Consider the following 22,757-nt stretch of genomic DNA (forward strand, 5'->3'; position numbering starts at 1 on the left):
ACATTAAACTACAACTTAGCATTGGAAAATCTAAAAAACAATCATTCTAATGTCCATGATGGCCTACCTGTTTAACAAGAACCTTGCAAAAGTACAAGTCCCAAAAGAGTGTAACCCAGGTAAAATTGTTCACTTCAAAAAGGCTAAGGCTCCAAATTAGAGGTCGATCAGTATACTGGAGTAATAGTTAAGATACTGGAGAGGTTGGTGAGCGATAGGATACAAAAGTGGGTTGATAGTAGTGGTATGTACTATAACAAGGTGAAGAATGTATTGGACAAAGGAGATGCATATACAATGGTATACTTAGATTTTTTCCGAAGGCTTTTGATAGATTGCCACACCACAATTCTTGTAGATAAGCTTATATGTTGGTTAGACGTACTTCTAATTTTTTAGGAAGTGACTTGCACCACAGCAAGTACAAGTATGAAAGATTATCAGCCTTAGCTCTGAAAAACTTCCCAAACCTCAACAAATTTGGGTAGCATACAATCTAAGATCGTCAGTCCAACAGCCAAGACAACCCAATTTAGCCTGCTAGGGGACACCTTTTAGAACTCTAGGACTAACTTCAGTTGCCTTTCTTCAGCCTCATTTGCTTAGTTTGAGTGCCTGTATGCACATATCATTGTTTTGTGATCCCTAAAGATGGCAATGTAATATTGCCAAAATAGAGGTGGTTATTAATTAAACTTTTTATAATTAATAATTTAGTTTACATTGTCATTTCTTAATAATTAGAAGTATGCCACACCACAAGTTGGTAACTAAATTGAAGCAGATGGGATTGAATGATTGCTTAGCGAGTTAGAGAGGCAACTGCCTCTCAGACAGGTATCAGAAAGTTGTGTATGGGGTGCAGTATCTTGTAAGAGAAAAGCCACTGCTGGTGTGCCATAGGGGTCTGTTTTGGGATCATTGTTATTTAATTTGTATATTAATGGTATTGGGATGGGTGGGTTTAACTGTTGATATACAACTGTTTGGAGAGGATGCAAAACTGGGGAGAGTGAGAGGAATGAACTAAGCAGCTATTGTGACCTTAAAGGAGGACTTGAATAGACTGTATGAGTGGGCAACGGTATGGAACTCTCAGTTCAATGTTGCAAAGTGTAAGGTTCTGAAATTTGGCAGGCAATAATGGGATACAAAGTGGGGAAATTTTAGAGGAAGTTGAGGAGAAAAGAAACCTTGGAGTGGTGATGGACAAGTAATTGAAGTTCAGAGATCACATTGTATAAGTTGTGAAGTCATCACATTGGATAATGGCAACGATGCAGAGGACCTTAACATTCAGAAATAGAGAGGTTGTGATTCCATTGTAAAAGGATTTTATCAGGCATTGTATGGATTACTGTGCGCAGATTTGTTCCCTTGGTTTTCATGGTGATGAGGATATATTGGAAATGGTTCAGAGAAGAGTGACTAAGGTGTTAACTAGTCTTTGGGATGTGTGATATCAAGACAGAGGGAGGGAATGTAGTTTGTAAAGCCTTGTGAATAGGAGGAAGAGAGGGAATATGATTGAGACATTTAATTTGGTAAGGGTTGTTACTGGATTAATGTGGAAGAAATTTTTCATAGAACGGGGGAACGGGGTAGAACAGGGAACATCTTTGGAAGCCGTATAAGGAGGATATGAGCATAAGGAGCAGGTTCTTTGCATGGAGAGAGGTTGGTGAGTGGAATGCATTGTCTGACATTGTGGTGAATGAAAATATGTTGAATAAGTTTTGCGTGTAAGAGTTGTGTGTCCTGCAATTAGTCTTTTGTCTCGACAGAGGTTTGATGTTAATAATAATAATAATAATTTGCAGACTTATTCCTTATCTGAGCATCCAATTCCCCACTTAGCACTAAAACGTCTAAAAAAATGATTATTCCAATGTCCATTATTTGTAATTCGACTAATTATTTGGGCATTGAATTCCATGCCTTCTATTAGACAATTTCAAAATCAATTGGCCTGATGTCCATTGTTTGCTATTTTACTGATTATTTGAATATTGAACTTTTACCCAATTAAAAAAAATTCAAAAATCGATCTTACAAAAGTATTATTTGCAATGTTTACAATTATCTGAAAAATGACACCCCAATGAAGGAGTAAGATGTCATACAAACAACTCATTTAATTATTCTCCTATATACTCCTGCTGAGTGAATGCTAATAGTAGTTTGGTCCAAACTCATCTGCAGTTTCAGGGTACGCACTACATCACTGTTGTATAAATTCAACTTTGTATACTGTTCTCTTTGTTAACATTACCTAACTATAGTACTGAAAGTAGTTATGAAACTTGGTCATAAGTTTGGTCCATTTAATGATGTTATTAAGTCATTATTTTATGTTTAAAGTTGTTTGCTTCAAGGTAATTAATGTTTAGACTGAATGATCTGACTCATCAAAAAAGTTGTGCATTTCAGAGCTCTATGCATGACTCATCAGCCTTTTTTCTAGATGCTGCTCTGTTTCAGTAAATTCTATATCTGTTATTATAGTAACAGAAGTTAAAAACTTTAATCTTTAATCAGCAGGATATTCATCTGATTTTAACTTTTATAATAATCAATGAAAATTAAGGCACAGACACATTATATAAGAGTAATTTCTTTCTGATTTTTAATAGTAATAGTACAGGTATCCCTTGCTTAACATAGGATTTGATTTTCGCACTGAAATCAATTGCGGCAATCCCTTGATATATGTGGCAAGAGTTTTGATTAACGCGCCTTTAATCCTGTGGAGCTCGCAGCTGATCTGACAGATACATGCAAAATGTTTAATATAAATATTCTTACACAATTCAGTGTATAGCGTGGAGGTCATGCGTAGCTGTGCATTCATATGTTACGAATGATATTCCACACTGTTTTTTGCTGTCAGTTTGGTTTAACACGTTATGTAAAGGTTTGTGATATTTGACAGTAAATTGTATCTGAGAGATACCGCAACCTCCAGTGTCAGTATAGCATGGCTTAGTTGTTTTTTTTTATTCTTTGTTCAATAATTTCTAGATTGTAACTGAAAATAAATAAACCATCATGTATTACTGAAATAGAGAGCCAAAGGCTTATTTATCATACATGTCCTCTAGGACAGTGCTTCCCAAACTGTGGGCCGCAGCCCCCTTGGGGGCTGTTAGTTTTGTAGAAAGGGGATGTGAAATAATGAAAACAAATTTAAAATGTTTTAAGACTAAGTAGATATTTTATATCTTAAAAGAAACGTATTTAGTTTTTATTATTTCTTTTTTTGTTATTTTTTATATTTTAATGGAAAAAATCACACATTGGTTCACAAATTTTGCTTCCTGCATATTTTGACGCTTAATAAATATTAGTAAATATCTGCTTATTCATACAAGTTTCATTTCCAAGATATTAATAAGCAGCACAAAAAAAGCTTACAAATGCAAAATCTTGCGCTCATTTAAAACGGCCAAGTTTTTCGTGCTTTAAATTAATGTTTCATTGCTAGTGTATACACAGGTGCGGTGATGCACGGAAAGAAATACGCTTAGTGCATATGTTTTGTATTGAATATAAATACAATAAATATTATAAGGGATGCTTAAGGGTCAAAGCTGTATAACTGAGAGGAGACCTCCACATAGCCTTTAAAGGAATGCGGAGAACCGACCAGGGCTTCTGACCTAATGTCCAATCCTCACCTTCTCGTGGTGCACCCTGTTGGGTATCTACTTGAATACTGAACGGACAAGGATGGGCTGACAATTTGGGATTTAGCCGACCAAATTGTATTCTTATTGGTTAAACCAAAATAAAAAAATGATGGTACAACATGACAAAATTTCATGCCGACTGGGGCGTCGCCCAGTTAAACAAGGCCCCCGTTGTTTTCGCAGGGGAACCAGGGCGAACAGCGAAAAGTCAGCTAATGGAACAAATCTGAAAACAAACCCCAACTCAACATCACCAGAGTTAAAGATCGGTACTATCAACGTAAGAAGCCTGAATGGCAAAGAAATGGAGCTAGCTGAGGAATTAGATAAGTACCAGATCGACATAATAGGGATGACTGAAACAAAAAAGACCAAAACTGGCGAGATCGTTCTGAGCATAAATACAAAATGTTATATTCAGGCAATGACAATCAAGGAAAAGAAGGAGTAGCCATAGTATTCAACACAAAATACGAGGCTAATCTTCTTGAATGGCAGTCAGTCTCAAGTAGAGTAATGTGGGCAAATATGAGAATGGGGAACTGGACAATGAGACTTATTTGTGCCTATGGTCCCACAGAAGGTTCTACTAAGGTAGAAGTGGAGGAATTTTTTGAGGCTTTAGAAAAAGCAACTGACACAATGAAAAAGGAAAAGTTGGTCCATGTTGGGGATCTAAATAGCAGAGTAGGAAATGATTGTGAGACATACAAAAATATTTTGGGAAAATTTGGAGAAAAGAGCAAAGCTAATAATAATGGCAAATATCTGTTGGATTTCTGCTCAGGACATGGACTGGTTATTACTAACACCATGTTCCAACATAAAAATGTGCACAAATTCACATGGAGAGAAGAGGCTAGGAATAAGAAAAGTCTCATTGACTATGTTATTGTTGATAGTGATGTTTTCTCCCTGGTGCAGGACACCAGAGTGTACAGAGGATTTGAAATTGGAAGTGATTACTATTTAGTCTTGAGCAGGATAAAATTGAATTTCATATTGAAAAGAATAACATGTAAGAAAGTTTTAAAGCGAATAAAAGTTGAGCAGCTCTCAGATGTGAACTGTAGACTAAAATACAGAAAGATTATTGAAAAGAAAATGAAAGAATTTGAGAACAGGAATCAAACCTTGGAGATTCAATGGCAAACTCTGAAGAAAACATTGATTGATTCTGCCAGAGAGGCATGTGGTGAGGTTGTGTGCAAGGATAAAAAAATCAGAACTCCCTGGTGGACACAGGAAGTTAAACAGGCAGTGAAGGAAAAGAAGAAAGCATATCAAAAGTTCCTGGCAAATAAGTCAGCTTTCACTCTTACAGAATACAGAGACAAATGTAAGAAAGCTAAACAGTGTGTAAAACTAGCTAAACAAAAGTCATGGGAGGACTTTGGCAAGAATATAGAAAATAAATATCAAGAAGATGGCAACATATTCTGGAGGTTGTTGAAGAAGCTTAGGAATGGAGGAAAGAGTGCTGTAAAAGGAATTAGAGATGATAAAGGTGACAGGAAAACAGGAGAAAAAGATATCCTTGAAGTATGGAGTAATTACTTTGAAAAACTGCTAAATGAAACAAGCAGTGATGACAGCACAGTGATAAAAAACACTGACCAGGCATGCAGTCAGGATTACATATCCATACTTGAAGTAGAAAAAGCCATCAAAGGCTTGAAATGTGGAAAGGCAGCAGGAGTAGATGATATTCGACTAGAAATGCTGAAGTATGGTGGTATAAGAGTCTTACAGTGGCTGCACTTCATAGTTCAGAAAGCCTGGACAGAGGGACGAATTCCCGATGATTGGAGTAGAGCTCTCATAGTACCCATATATAAAAAGGGAAATAAAACTGAATGTGAGAATTACAGAGGTATTTCCCTACTGAGTGTTCCTGGCAAGATCTATGCAAGTATACTTGAGAAACGGTTGAGAAGAATTGTGGAAGAAAAGCTTGGTGAAGAACAAGCTGGATTCAGGCCAAATAGAGGCTGTCAGGATCAGATCTTCACTTTACGACAAATAGTCGAGAAAGCATGGGAATATAACAAAGATCTGTATTTAAGTTTTGTCGATTTGGAAAAAGGATATGACAATGTGCCAAGAGAGAAGCTATTCAATACGCTGCAGTTATATGGTGTCAATAGGGCATTATATCAAGCAATACTTAGTCTTTATTTGAGTTGTAAGTCAGCAGTTAGAATTGAAGGAAGTACAGGAAGATGGTTTAATGTTAAATCTGGTGTGAGACAAGGATGTACATTATCCCCTCTGTTATTCATTATCTATATGGATCACATTATGAAGGAATGTGGTATTAAACCTGATATCAAAATTGGAGATGTTAATGTCAGCTTTATGCGGATGATGTTATACTTCTAAGTAAATCCGCTACAAGTCTGCAAGATTCTCTGACTAAGTTGAATAGCTGTTGTAATAGATATGGTATGAAGGTCAGCAATAAAAAGACAAAGACAATGAAAATAGGCAGAATCATTGAAAATGTCAACTGTGTTGTGAATGGAGAACCTGTGGAACAAGTAAAACATTTTAGCTACTTAGGCACAATTTTTACTGAAGATGGTAAATTAAATATAGAAATAGACAACAGAATCAGCAAAGCTGGTATGGTGGGAAGTCAATTGAATAAATTCATATGGAATAAGAAAGAAATTAGTCAGAACACTAAATTAGCTGTATACAAGACAGTGTTCAAACCAGTTTTAACTTATGGATCTGAGAGCTGGGTCAGAAGTAAAACACTTGACCAAAGACTAGAGACTTTGGTCAAGTGTTTGACCAAAGTCTCTAGATATGAGAGTCCTGAGAAAGATTAGAGGCGTGAACAGATGGCATCAATGGCAATATCATATTAAAAATGAGGATATTAGGAAAGAACTTGACATTGCCAGCATCCAGGAATGCATTAGCAGAGCTAATCTCAGCTAATCTATGGTCACTTAAATAGAATGGGAGAGGAAAGATTAGCAAAACAAGTGTTCTCTGCCAGGTTGGCAGGAAAACGACCCAGAGGAAGACCAAGATATAGGTGGATTGATACGGTACAAAGTGCCTTAGACGATAGAAATATAAGATCTGATAATGTTGGAGTCTTGACAAGTAACAGACTGATTTGGAGGAAAATTGTAGATAGGAAGTTAGTAATGATGTAATTTTTTCATGTAGTACTGTCATATCCTGTACACCCCTTGAGGGTACATGGCAGGAATTTGATGATGATGATGATGATAAATATTATAATAATATATGTAACATATGTCTGTATTAGGATTTTTTTTTTCTAATAGGGTCCATGAAATTTTTTAATTTCTCCAAATGGGGCCTTGACATCCATAAGTTTGGGAAGCACTGCTCTAGGAGATAATATGCTTTACATTATGGAAAATACTAAGGAAAGTGATCTGGAGCTTACTCCACCTTTACTATGAGTTGCCCATAAGATTGCTTATGCTTGCATCCGCCGAAACTTTTAGTTTCTATATATTCGGCACAAAACTCTTGTGGTTTCTATATATTTGGCACGAAACTCTTGTAGTTTCTATATTCGGCTATGAAATAATGTTGGATTCAATATTAACTTAATTTGTACCATCATGTATTATATTTGCAGTGTTTTTTCTTTATGTTTCATTGCTTGTTTACTGAGGTCTGGGGAGTCATTTTGCTTGTTATTGTAGAATTTATGCTGATAAGAAAAAAAATAAAACTGTTCAAATGACTCTTGATAACTTCTTTTGATAAAAAAATTGCAGTAAATAATGCAGGTACAAGTATTTATTAAACATTTACTTTGCATTAATTTTTTATCTTTCCTAAAAGAGTACCATATAAAACGAATTATTAATACAGTAATCGATCATGGATGAATTGTAATTTTTACCATTGATTATTAGATTTGATTAACGCGATTTTGATATACATGGTAACATCGAGGGATACCTGTATATCATCTTTATTCAACTGGCCAGAGGTTCTCGATTCATTAAAAATTCAAATTTTTTTTTAACATAAAGAAAGATTCAAAAGCTTATCCACACAAGCTGTCATACCTTTTCTTGAATTCATTCATACTACCTGCATTCACCATCTCTAAAGACAAGCCATTCCAAACTGCTCTACTACTACTACTACTGCCAGCCTGTTGGCCGAGTGGTTAGCATATTTGCTCTCCAGCCAAAAGGCTGCGGGTTCGAATCCCGCCCTGGGCACAAATGTTTGTGATTGTCTGTGAAAATACTAATGGTGTTGGTCGGTGGTAGATGGGGTTGATGTAGATGATGAAAGTAGTTGGGGTTGGTGGAGATGGAGAGTTGTAGAGTAGGTGCCCTCCCTCGATGAGTCTTTGGACTCCTTGGAGGTGTCACGTAATAATAATAATTATAGAAAAATCTATCTCCCCCCCCCCCCCCGTTCTTGATTGTATTCATTCTCAATTTCTATGGATGCCCTCTTGTCCTCTTCCTGCCATTCATAAAAAAAAAAAAATTCCATCTAATGTCCATTATAACCATTTCAGAAGTATGTAGATCTCTATCATACTACTCCTCTTTCTCCTGTTTGCTAGTATCTGCAGTCCACAAATTTTCAATCTGTTCTCATAATCTACATTCCACAGTTGTAATATCATCTTTAACACTCTCCTTTGCACCTTTTCCAAAGTATCTGCATCATCTTGGAACCCAAGAGACCAGATTTGCAAACAGTGCAGTAGTCCAGGTGAAGTAGTATCAAGGCCTTAAAGAAGCAAAATGGTTTTCTTATGCTTACGTGTCAATGTTTGTTTCAACATTGAATTTTTTAACACTGAATTTTTTAATTATGAAAAAAATTTAAAATGCTTTTACAACAATTAGAGTAATAATGAATATTTTCGAAACAGATGACTATTTTAACTAAGATGAAAAGCCAAACGGCTATTTTTCTGGCGAGGTTGATAAGTTAAGGGAATAAAAATCCCTTCTTGTTTTTCAGCCAGTAAGTGAAACTAAGATCGAAAACTACGATCTGAACGTTTCATGCCAACGAACTGTCAGCGGATCCAAGCGTAAGTGACCATTTAGTAGTGCCACACCAAGGCAACTCGTTGCAAAGGTGAAGCAAGCTCCAGTATGACATCTCCTAGGAGCTGTGTGTTTTTACATTATGAGAAAATATCAAGAATAGTGATGGATCTTGCTCCACCTTTGCAATGAGTTGCCTTGGTGTGGCACTACCAAGTGGTCACTTATGCTTGGATCCGCCGACAGTTCGTCGGCATGAAACGTTCAGATCGTAGTTTTCGATCTTAGTTTCGCTTACTGGCTGAAAAACAAGAAGGGATTTTTATCCCCTTAACCTAGATGACTATTTTATCAAGAGTAACAAGTTACTGAATGGCTCTACTAGTAAACATGATAATTGTTCACTGCTATTTTAAAATAATAGAGCAACTCTGAGTAATATGGAATATTATTTTGTTTGTAAAAATGGTATTCCATATTGCCTGAAGTTCTAACAGTTTACATTTGAGAAATTAAAAAGTAGTATTAATAGCATGCTTTGTGTCAGCAAAGGTATTTCTTAATCCTCCTCCTCCAATAAAAAAGATGGAAAAAGAAAGTAACTGTTATTATTATTAACATCAGACCTCCATGGATTCAAAAGGCTCATTGTAGAAGGTCCATGCTTTCATGCACAGAGATCACCTGAATGTGCTTTAAGCCCATGCACAGTTTCTGTATTCACCATACTTTCAAGTAATGCATTCCACTCATCAACCACTCTCCATGCAAAGAACCTGCTCCTCACATAGCTTCCAGTGGTGGCTCCTTATTCTACCTTTGTCTCCCTTTATTCTATGAAAAATCTCCTCCACATTAATCTGACAACTCCTTCACCAACTTATATGTCTCAATCATATCCCCTCTCCTGCTTCTATTTACAAGGCTCTGCAAGTTGCATTCCATCAATCTATCCTCATATCCCACACTCCATAGACCTGAAGCTGACAGGAAACCTTCCCTGGACATCCTCTAATTTATCCTCATCCCCTTGAAAACCAGACAACCAAATATATGCACAGTAGTCCATATGCAGCCTGATCAAAGCCTTATACAAGAGAATCATAACCTTTTTACTTCTGCATATCAAGCCTCATTATTACCACAATCTGTTGTGATGTTCATACAATTTTAGCAATGTGGCCCCTGAACTTCAAGTTTCTATCCATTTAAAACAAAATTATGCATGTTTTGATGGATTAATAAATTTTTAAGGTGAATAATAACAACAGGAAGTAAAATACATTTGTATATATATTTAAATACAGAATAGTACATATAAATATGATAAATATATTACAATGAATTTTATCATACAAAACATTCCAACTGGAGTAAGTCTTTTACTATAGTACAGATGTAACCAAGAAAGTTAGGTACGCAAATGTCACTTTTTTTTCCCTTTTTCCTTTGTATTCATCTTTTTGCCACATATATCAAACCATTTCTTCACTTCTGTAAGAGTTTCAAATTACCAAATGTTATCTGTCTGCCTGAAAGCTGCAACTCTGTGTCTTTATGGAAGATCTGTCATTAAAACAGATTTCAGCACCTTTGGTTGTTAGTTGATGGATGGATTGATTTACTTGAAAAGTTAATGTTGTTTGATTCTTTAGTCCTTCTAAAAATTACTGATTCAAGGTGTTGTAGTGGTTGTTCTACAGTTATATGTAGTAAGAAGGCAAGAGTAAAAGAAATGAAGGTAACTCCAATATAATAATATACCTGCAAGAAAAGTAAGTCATGTTTGTAGAGGATGCAATATCAGACACAAGAACTTTAGCAATACAAAATATTTCTCTTATCTAGCAAATAAAATAGATCATACACAGAAATATAAGAGATGCTCATAACATAACATGTATTCTCTTTTGGTATTTTTTTAGGTTGTTAATATTTCTATTGTATATGTGAGTAATAATAAATAATTTAGCAATATTTATTTGTGTTATAATTAACTTATAATTTTATTAGTGTTAAAAATATATGCTTTAAAAATATCAATCACCATCAATTATTATTTTCATTATTATTTTATCACTTATTACTATGATTATTATTTAATGCTAGAAATAGATTTTATTATTCAAGTTTGTTATTATTATTCTTATTATTAGCCTTCTACCAAGAGACAAGTCTATCTAGAATGGCAAAAACATAAACTCCATGAATTACCCAAATTCATATTTATACAAGGACATACATGTAACTCTTAACAAATGTGTTCCATTGATTGACTTATTTGCCTGAAAATAGTTGGAATGGTTGGATGACAATGATATCTTGATGGAAATGGAAGGATATGATGTTTTTCTTGCAGATAAGTAGGGCAAGAAGGGAGGGGGAGTTCTGTTGATGACAGTTGTAGAATTATATCCACACAAGATTGAGATACAAGGGGGGGGGAACTGCATTGGCTTTGAAGCAATATGTTGTGAGATGGAGGTTGATAGTATGAGATATGTGGTTGGATGGTGTTATTATATGCCAGGGAATGTGGAGGATGGAGACAAATGTATAGGCAATTGGCTTAGTGAGCAAGCAAAGAGTGATCATTATGGGTGATTTCAATTATGGCAGTATTCATTGGAATGAAGAGATAGCATTAAGGAATAAGGAGAATGAATTTCTCATGTTCTTAAGGGACAACAATCTTAGAATTAAGTAATGGAGAGCATGTGCGGGTTAAGTCTTAGGTCTAGTTATATCATTAGAGGATGTGATTGTGAATGGAGTGTCTAATCTTCCCCCTGGATAGTGAGAGTGACCATGACGTGATCACGTGGGTTGCAGCCAGGGCCACCCCTAGGAATTTTGTCGCCCCTTCTCCCTTATTTTTCGTATAGTTTATGCCGAATTTGCCTCCCAGTGCAAATGTATGTCTTGCACCGTCGGTAGAGCCGGCCCTGGTTGCAGCAAGTCATATGAGAACTTCTCTTAAGAAGGGGGTATACATAGAACTATAAGACTTATGAAAAGTTTAGGTGACAAAGGCTGCATGTATATTGATCAAGAGCTATTTAACAGTAGCAATGTCTGAGTGTATTCTAAAGGTGAAAGGCTAAATAAGGTAGTAAAATGGACGAATAAAGAGATTAAGCTTGTAATATGAAAAAAAAAGGCACTGTGGTAGTAACACAAGAAGAATTTTGTAATAATCAGTTGCATGAAGAGTCAAAAAACAAGCCAGGAGGGTGATTCAATTGGTAAAGACAGCAAAAGTGCAGTATGAGAGGAAATTAGTCAATCAAGAAATAAGTTAAGAAAAATCCTCATGAGTTCTTTCAATAAGTGGTAAGTAGGAAAAAAATGACTACAGGAGGAGGATGTTAGTTGATGACATTGGTAGATTGGTAACTGATGTGGATGATATAGTTGAAGTATTCAATGAGCAATTTATCAGTGTATTTATTTCATTTTCATAAAAGTGACATCATGAGAAGCTGGAGTGTAGAGGATATGATAGAGGAAGGACTGATGGTGAATGAGCAGGAGGTATATGAGAAATTAAGTAAACTAGATGTTAATAAGGCAGAAGGACTTGACAATATATCATTCTGCATCTTGAAGGAATGCTCTAGAGAATTAACAGTACCTTTAGCACACCTGTTTAATATGTCCTACAACAAGGTGAGCCCCTAAAGGAATGGGAGGTGGGAAAAATTGTTCCATTTCATAAAGGAGGGGATAAGACAGGTTACAAATCATAGGCCTGTTCGAGATTTATAGAGAAGATGGTGAGGACTAGGATTCAGAAATGGATTGTTAATAGAAATATTCTTTATGATGGTCAGTATAGGTTTGTTAGTGGGGGGGGGGGTCATTCCTTAGCAATTTGCTTACTTATTACAACAAGGTGATAAATTCACTCAATAAAGGAGATGCATATACAGTAGTGTACTTGTATTTTTCAAAGGACTTTAAAGCTGGTAGCTAAATTGAAACAGATGGAATTAGATGACAGACTAGTCAGTTGGATAGCAATTTGCTTACTTATTACAACAAGGTGATAAATTCACTCAATAAAGGAGATGCATATACAGTAGTGTACTTGTATTTTTCAAAGGACTTTAAAGCTGGTAGCTAAATTGAAACAGATGGGATTAGATAACAGACTAGTCAGTTGGATAGCAATTTGCTTACTTATTACAACAAGGTGATAAATTCACTCAATAAAGGAGATGCATATACAGTAGTGTACTTGTATTTTTCAGAGGACTTTAAAGCTGGTAGCTAAATTGAAACAGATGGGATTAGATAACAGACTAGTCAGTTGGATAGCAATTTGCTTACTTATTACAACAAGGTGATAAATTCACTCAATAAAGGAGATGCATATACAGTAGTGTACTTGTATTTTTCAGAGGACTTTAAAGCTGGTAGCTAAATTGAAACAGATGGGATTGGATAACAGACTAGTCAGTTGGATAGCTGATTGGCTGTCTAGTATCAAAAGGTTGTGTATGAAGGAATGGTATCCTATCCCTAAAGAGGAAAGTTGTGAATGGAGTGTTACAGGGATCTGTTTTGTGACCATTATCGTTTAACTTGTATGTTAAAGATAATGGGACCAGCTTAACTGGAAATATGCAGCTGTTTGCTAATGATGCAAACTTGGGAAGAACTATGAGAAGTAGAAGAGCAGAATTTGTTACCTTGCAGGAGGATCTCAATAGACTATGTGAGTGGGCAAGTAAGTGGAGCTATCAGTTTAATGCTGCGAAGTGGAAAGTCTTAAAATTTGGTAGGTTAGGCAATGTTGGGATACAGGCTATACAATTAATGAGGAAATTTTGAAGGAGGTGGAAGAGATGAGAAATAACGGAGCCTTGAAGTTTAAGAGTCACATTGCTAAAATTGTAAGAACCTCACAATGAATTACGGCAATAATGAGGAAGATATTGACATGCAGAAGTAAAGAGGTTATGGATCCCTTGTATGAGGCTTTGATTAGGCTACATATGGACTACTGTGCACAGATTTGCTTGCCTGGTTTTTCTAGAGCATGAGGATGTTTTGGAGAGAGCCTAGAGAAGGTTTACTAAGTCAGTTTCAGGTCTGTGAAATGTCAGATACAGGGAGAGACTGAGGGAATGTAACTTGCAGGGCTCTGTGAACAGAAGGAGATGGGATATGACTGAGACATATCCCACCAAGGCTGTAGAGATGAAAACACCAGACATATCACAACTGGCTGAAATCAAGAACCTCATCCTCCCTCAAAGCTTACAGCGAAGCCCATAATAGATGCAAAAAAACAATCAACGCTTCCAAAACAGAGTTTGAAAGAGCAAGAAAAAGCAGGAAACTAGCAGCCTGTCCAAACGGCAGCCGAGCCTTTTGGTTTCTTGTCAAAAGCAATTAGCCGCAACTTCTGTGCAACACTATTCCCACCCCTATCACACCCTGATGGCTCTACTGCCTCATCACCCACCGAAAAAGCCAATCTTCTGGCTTCATACTTTGCTTCAAATGCATGCATAACTGATGATGGCAAATGTCCCCCAACCATTCCAGACACCCAACATACAATGCTGGGGGTCCCACAAGGTTCTGTCCTCTCACCAACTCTGTTCCTGCTGTACATCAACGACCTACTGCAAATGACCTCCAACCCAATACAGAGTTTTGCAGATGACAGCACACTACACTCCTCACTTGCATTTGATAAGCCTTACCCTACACAACATTAACCACCACCACTCTCAACTCCAATCTCCAAGCCATCCTACAATGGGATTCGGATAACCTCATAAATTTCAACACCAACAAAACCCAGTTCTGTACTATTTCCCATAAAAAAGAACAACTTTTTCCCAGTATCCTTTTTGACAATACCCAAATTTCCACAGCCTGAGATCTTGCTCCTCGGAATCACCCTCACATCAAACCTTGGCACAAACATATCTCAAACATTGCATCCTCAGCCTCAAAAAAACTAGGATTTCTCTTCCGCTCAAGATGCTACTTCACCCCTGAACAGCTACTAACATTATACAAGTAACAAATCCGCCCGACTGTTGAGTACTGCTCCCACATATGCGGTGGGGCTCCTAAAAGCTCTCTCAAAATGCTCGACTCAATACAGAGGAGGGTAATTAGACTTATCAATGATCCATCCCTTACCAACTCTCTCCCCCCACTTTCACACAGATGTTTGGTCTCTGCAGTAAGTATATTCTACAAATACTTCATGGGAAATGCTCATCCAAAATAACATCAATAATTCCCCCGCTCAGTACTAAGCTCATTGGAACACGTGCAGCTGCTGCACAACTTCCCTTCGCAGTACACCTAGAAACAAACAGAACAAATTTCTTTTCCTCTTCCTTCATCCCTGCAACTGCTGCACTGTGGAACAGTCTCCCACCTGCTGTGTTTCCCAACAAATACAATTTAAAGTCATTCAAATCAAATGTAAACAAATTCTTCCTTTCTCAACCCACCACCCATACACGGTACTAACGTACTATAGGTTGACCAATCAACCTCCTGTGTATGGGCCCGACATAAAAAAAAAAAAATAAATATATATATATATATATATATATACACACACACACATATTGGTGAAGGGTTGTTATCAAATTAATGTGGATGGAGATTTTTCACAGAGTAGAGGGAGACAAGGGTAGAGAGGCCATCCCTGGAAGCTGTATAGAGAGTGATTGGTGAGTGGAATGCATTGCTTGAAAGTGTGAGCATGGAAACTGTATGGGTTTAAGGCATGGTTCTTCATACAAGATCTTTTTGCATGAGAGACTATGAGTCTCATGATGAGTCCTTTGACTGCATGGAGGTCAGATAATAACAATAATGTGTTCAAGGTGTTTTTATGCTTGTAAGGAGTAAACCACAGCAAGAAAACTAATCCCAAGGCCACATTCTGACCAACTAACTCAATGCTGAAATTAAAAAACAAAACAAAAATAAATAAGTGAATCATAATACTGGCTGATCACCACTATGGCCAAACTGATATGCTTACTACAAAACACCATATCCTGCATACAGGATGACTTGGTATATTCACTCAGCTTATCTTCATTCTCTCACGTTTTCTTTTTAAAAACATTTTTCAGTTTTTAGTTTGCATTTTCAATTCCATGCTGAGCCAAGTTCGATTTCTGTGGTTTGATGAACTGGATGTGGTCGTGATGTTCATAAATATGTTTGTAGACTGATCTTCCTGTTTGTCACTGTGTTCTTCACGAGTCTTATATTAAATACCACGAGCCTGAGCAGTCTGGACTTGCAGAGCATGCTATCAACACCAAAAATAGAGTTCACTGGAACAAGACTAGAGTTCTTCATAAAAGACATTTCCTCGTAGAAAGACTTTATAAAGAAATGTGTGAAACTTTACTTCACTGTCCTAACTTAAACAGGTCTGATGGTCTATGTCTATCGCTTTTGTGGGAGATAGTACTTTTTAAATCAGGATCTTTCTTAACTTTATTTTGCTTTAATATATATATATATATATATATATATATATACTGGGGGGGGGGGGGAGGCTCTGCCCTCTCCCTGGCATCTATGGCCCCAACCCGAGTTTTGGGTTGGGGCCATATATATATAGAGTGTATATATATATATATATATATATATATTTTTTTTAATAAGTTAGGAAATTATTTACTTTTTATAGTTATCTTACATTAACTACTTAGGTGGTGCATTTTAGAATTGTCTGTTAATGTTTAATTGCCATTCTGTGATCTTGTACTGACAATGCCTATGATACTTAGGAGAAAATTCTACGCTGATAAAGTTACTTACATGAATTTTCCGCTGGTTTTATAATTCTTTTCAATATGCCAACTCATGGTATTTCATTATTGAAACAAATAGTTTGAAAACATATTGTGATATAAGGAGTTAAGTGTGAATAAGATTAATGGTGTTCAGATCGTTTGAAAACAAAAGGAATGCAATATTAGCTGGGTATGGTGTGCATGCTTATGAATAATGAAATGTAAGCGGTGTGTATTCTCTTGCTGAAGTCAATAGTAATGATACCCTTTGGTTACAAAGACCCAGCTGCCACCTTAATATAAATTACTGACTCAACTTTAGTTAAAAAAACTTTTATCAATGTTCTACATTTATGACAGTAAATGAAGCTGGGTTTTTGTAACTAAAGGATGTCTACTACTTACTTCACTACAGAGATGCCTATGATATTAAGCAGGAACCGTAGAAGGAGATATTTCTGGAAGAGATTATTACTATTATCCCAAGACCCCCATGGAGTCAAAGATGCATTGCAGGAAGTCCCTTTGTCTCTCTCTCTCACACATACACACACACAGATCATCATACTGTGATGATCTGTGTGTGTGTGAGTGAGAGAGAGAGACAAAGGGATGCATTCCATTCATTCATAACTCTCCATGCAGAAAACCTGTTTCTCACTCCCTTGCTCACACCCTCCTTATACAGCTTCCAGGGATGACCTCTTGTTCTCTCCCCATCTCCCGCCATTTTATGAAAAACCTCTTTAACATTAATCATATAACAACCTCTTACCAACTTGTACATCTGTATCATATCATCCCTCTGCCTCCTATCTACTAGACTGCAAACTGCATCTTCTCAACCTGTCTTCATATTCAACATTTCAGAGACCAGAAATTACCTTAGTCAACTGCTCTGGACCCTTTCCAATATCTCTTCATCCTTTAGAAAACCAGGTGACCAAATCTGTGCAGAGTAGTCCATATGTGGCCTAGTCAAGGCATTATACAATTGAACCAGAATTTCCTTACTTCTACAAGTCAGTGTCCACAATTCATTGTGCTGTCCTCACAATTTTGGCAATGTGTCCTCTAAATTTTAGATCCTCATCCACCATTCATCCACCCCAAGATTTCTTATTTCCTTCAACTTCAACAATATATCCCTGCCAAGAGTAAATTCTACATTCTATCTTTGTTTTCCAAATTTTAAAACCTTACATTTTGCAACATTGAACTGGCATCTCTACACTCGTGTCCATTCGCTCAAGCTATTCATGTCACCACAACATCTGCTCTGCTCCTCATAGTTCTTCCCAGTTTTGCATAATTCGCAAACAACTGAATATTCCCATTTAAATCTTCCCAATATCATCAACATACAAGTTAAACAGCACTGACCCTAAAACAGACCTCTGAGCCATAGAGATACACATAAAAATAATTAGTTTTGTGAGGAGTATGATGTACGCACAGGAAAAGTAACTGGTGTCATAAGAAAGGAGAAATTAAAATACATAAGAAGCTAGAAGAACAAGCCAAACAAAATCCTGGGAAGTTCTTCAGTTGTATGATCTGCAAAAAATGTGTGAGAATAGAAGAATGACTGTTACTAGAAATGGTGGAAATATTCAATGAGGTACTCTGCTAATAAAACATGGAATGGATTAAGTACAGGAGTAGAGTCAGAAGAAAAAAATGAAAGTGGATGAACCAGAGCATTGTAAATGTTTAATATTGTGGTATTAATAGCAGGATAATGGTGGAAGAGGAATGGAAGAGATACCATATGTCTGAATGAATGTGTAAAGGAACTAACAGCATCCTTGACTTTAATATGCTTTCATATACTACTACACATGGAGAGACATTAAACAACTGACTAATTTGTGTTTCTGGAGTGGTGATGAAGGTTCTGGAGTATTATTACAGTTGGAATACAGAACTGGATTGATAAGAAAAGGAATCTTTATGAAACATAGAATGGATCTATTTGCAGATGATGCAAAACCAGAGAAAGTGATAATTAATAATGGCGATGTAGAGATCCTGCAGAATGATTTAAATTTGTGAACAGGGCTCAGAGGAAGTTAGAGATGATGTGAACAAGCAGGAGAGTGGATCAGATCAGGTAAAACTGAAGTGTTTGTGAATGCTCATAACAATGCCCAGAGAAAAAAATATATAATTAATTTATTGAACTCACTAATATTTTGTTAGTTTTCTACCCAGCATCTTCAAAGCACAAATTACAACTGTGACAAGCACACAGCACTCAGCTAGATGTGAAGGAGTTGCAAAAACAATTCAAATTGTAACCAAAAAGGAATTAATGTCCTAATACCCTCTATATCTTCTGGGTAACCATTAAAGTTACTTTGGAGAGGTCAGGCATATTTGGCTTCACAGAATGACCGTCTCACAGATCTTCAGCAAATTAATGCAGCCATAGTTGCTGAGGTTGATGAAGTGCTTCGCAGCTGCTGATTCTAAAAATACTCCCTCAGACATATAGTGACTTCTATGTAGCATAGAAGTCACAAAAATAATTAATTTTGTGAGGAGCACAATGTATGCACAAAAGTAACTGGTGTCATAAAAAAGGAGAAATTAAAATACATAAGAAGCTAGAAAAACAAGCCAAACAAAATTCTGGGAAGTTCTTCAGTTGTATGATCTGCTATCCAGAGTATCCACAGTTATGGTCTGTCAGTGCTGACTTATTGTATACAGATGATTGAGAATGTAATTTACGTGTTCTTCAAGGTGAATGTTAACTGATCCACCAGTCTGTTCAAAGTAGACTAAACAGTAGGCACAAGAAACTTTGTACACTCCAGGATGTGCAAGAGGATGAAGATGATCTATGGAGAATGGAAAAAGTTTGCTAACTGAATGAGTGGTTTAAAAATGACATTGAGATTATATTTGTGGAGAACTCTAGTTATCTTTTTTGATGTACTTTGAATATAAGGGATGGGGGAGGAGGGAAAAGATGCATGTAGTATTTTATCTATAGCAAAAGATAGCTAAAATTAATCTGCCACTTTCAAACCATTCATTCAGTTAGCTAGCTGCTTTCATCCATCTCCTAAGGATCAACTTCATCATCTTGCACATCCTGGAGTGTATAAAGTTCCTTGTGCCTACAGTTTAGCCTATTTTGGACAGATTGGTAGATCGGTTAATATCCATCTCAAGAACACAAATATTACATCCACAAGCATCTATATAGCACACTGGGACTGGTAGCCATAGTCTGGATATTCCTTCACACATTAAATTGAAGAGAGTATGTGCTACCCAGAAGTCATCCCAACCTCAACAAACATGATTGAATTAATTTGCCAAAGATCTGGGAGAGTCATTCTGAGACTAAATATAACCTAACTTTTCCAAATTAACTTTATGGTTATCTGGCCCCTAGATGGCACTTGTTAGGATTTTATTTCCTTTTCAGTTAAAATTTGAACTCTTCCACAATATCTAGTTCAGTGCTGTGTGCCTGTCACTGTTGTAATTTGTGCCCTGAAAATGCTGGATCAAAAAACCAGTGAAATATTAGTTAAGTTCAATAAATTAATCACATTTTTTTTTTGAGATGGTATGGTATGAGGTGGAGATTGATAGGATGAGATATTTAGCTGAGTGTTGCTATAGGCTCATATTGGAGGTTTAATGGATTACTGACAGCACTAGGAAAGATTAAAAACTATTTTTAATGCTTCCAATATTTTGTCTCAGTCACTGAGACATCTTCAGGGATTACAACTAACAATTGTAACACACATACACACAAAGACAACACAATACTGAATGAAACACATGGCTATGACTCTAGAGTCCTATCTAGGTGGTGTAGGAGACCTAGGTTGTAAACTAGGATCTCTGAGGACTAATGTTTCCCAAATTTTGGGAAGTTTCTTTGCAACCATATTTATTTAATGGTTGATTTCTGAGTGCCACTGCAGATTCCAGAAACTGTCTTTCTTTCTTAAATTTAATGTGATGTAGCATAGTGGTTTCTTCCAGGAGATTCTGTGAGTGGTATCCAATACATGGTCCACAAAACCAGACTAAATGTAGTCATAACTATAGATGTAAGTTTTGTATTAATCTAAATGGATGGAGGCTTATCTACCTGTCTGTCCATACAGAGATCCCAATTTACAACCTATGCCTCCTATGGCCACAGAGGGCATGTCATCTAGACATGATTCTAGAGGCATAGCCACATGTTTTATTCATTATCCGGCTGTTTACAATTTTGCAGCGAGAATGTCTGCAGAATGTTGTGTCTACTGCAGTCTATCTAAAGTGAAACGGTGAACAGTTTTTATGCACAGAAACGAATTTTCGTACAAAACATTGGTTGCTAGTTAACCAGTCATATGGTACACATCTCAGGCTACTGACAGTAGCACAGTGCGGACTATTATTTCGTCTCTGTGTCGTGTTGTGTAACATGTTACTGATCTCAGTAGACTACTGACAGTAGCGCAGTGCAGACTATTATTTCATCTCTGTGTCATGTTGTGTAATAATTCTTGGGGGTTTAAAATAGAAATGAAATCAAAAATTAAACAAAAGTCATCCGGTGCACAAAATCGTAAGCGTCATGCTGTGAAAGAAGCAGATATTAAGAAACAAACTGGGGCTCTTAATAAATTTTTTAAAATATTACAATATTCTGATGCGGATTGTAACCAACTCGATACATCAGAAATCAGAGTTGACGAACCGCGCACATCATCCAGTTTGCATGAAAGTACTATTGCAACTATTGAACAAGATAACAAGATGCATGATTTAAGTGAAAAACAGTTAAGAGAAAATTTAGTTGTAGTTGACCACAAAATTAACACGTTAGTCTCTGTAAATTTAGAAGATCCAGGTGAATGGGGATGAAAAATTACGAGTGGGTTTAATTGAAATGGGGCCTGTTCAAAAGAAAAATATAATATATCCTAGAGATGCATATGAGCTCGTGGCAAGAACATGGTTCATTTATTCTGAAACTTTAAAAATCTGTTTTTTTTTCCTTTTGTTGCAAACTTTTCGTACCTACTGAATCAAGTAGTCTTGTAGAAGGTTATAACGATTGGAGAAATGTAAGAACAACTTTGCATAGACATGAAACTAGTTTAGCTAACATGAAAATATTCTTAAAATGGAAGGAACTTGATAAAAATTTAAAAAACAAAACTACTATTGATTGCCAGACTCAAAGCATGTATGAAATGGAAAAGAAACATTGCACGAGTGTTTTAGAACACTTGATTGAAATTATAAAATTCCTTGGTAGCCAAAATTTAGCTTTTTGCAGATCTGATAAATTATATGAAAGGAATAATGGCAATTTTTTAAAATTAGTCGAACTGTTTGCGAAGTTTGATCCCGTTATGGAAAATCATGTAAAAAGGGCCCTACAAAGAAACAATAGAGTACGCTATTTGAGTGAAGACAGTTAAAATGAAATATTGGAAACTTTAAGTAACGCAATCAGGGATACAATTTTATTATCAATTCGAAAATCTAAATATTATTCCATAATTTTAGACTGCACACCTGATGAAAGTAAAACAGAACAAGGACGTGGTTTATGTTCAACAACTGGAAAAATGGAACATTCCCATTGAAGAGATGTGAGGTCAAGGGTATGACAATGGGGCAAATATGAAAGGGAAAAAATATGGGCTCCAAAATTTGCTTTTGAACAAAAATCCTCGAGCTTTTTACGTGCCATATGCTGCTCATACTCTAAATTTAATCGTTAATGATGCAGATACAATTAGTTTCTTTGCAATTATTCAAGAAATATACAATTTGTTTTCATTCTCTTACAAACGTTGGGCAATCCTTTTAAAATTCATAAAACATTAACATTGAAACAGTCATCAAAAACGCGATGGGAAAGTAAAATTAATGCAATCCACCCTCTATGATATCAGTTAGGAGAAATTTACGATGCACTTTTTGAAATTTTAAATAATGAAAATTTTAATAAAGAAACAGCATGAAGCACAAACATTATGTGCTAAAATAAAGGACTACAAATTTATTTGCTCTCTTATGCATGATTTACTTAACAGAATAAACCTGTGAGTAAAATGCTTCAAGACAAAAATATGAACATTACACTTGCTTTAGAATCTATCGTAAACTTTAAATATTCTTACAAGAGTATCGATCAGATACAAATTTTAAAGAAGTTCTAAAAACGGCAAAAGAACTGAGTGAAGAGGTGGATGGAGAACAAGAATTTAAAA

At 36.1% G+C, this 22,757-nt stretch overlaps 1 protein-coding gene across 2 annotated transcripts in view; it reads right to left on the reverse strand.

The window, feature by feature from the left end:
* Positions 1 to 10,035: 10,035 nt before the first annotated feature.
* The window catches only part of LOC150098036 (nose resistant to fluoxetine protein 6-like), a 202,238-nt gene continuing 189,516 nt past the window's right edge, over positions 10,036 to 22,757 (reverse strand). For both annotated transcript variants that reach the window (XM_090406345.1, XM_090406346.1), the window contains exon 15: positions 10,036 to 10,474. In XM_090406345.1, coding sequence (XP_090262471.1) covers positions 10,295 to 10,474 — 180 coding nt within the window. In that variant the 3' untranslated portion in view covers positions 10,036 to 10,294. The remainder of the gene's footprint in view (positions 10,475 to 22,757) is intronic.

Source organism: Typopeltis vanoorti, chromosome 16 (assembly GCF_054136105.1).
Source record: "Typopeltis vanoorti isolate ZY-2024b chromosome 16, IOZ_Tvanoo_1.0, whole genome shotgun sequence".
NCBI lineage: Eukaryota > Metazoa > Arthropoda > Arachnida > Uropygi > Thelyphonidae > Typopeltis > Typopeltis vanoorti.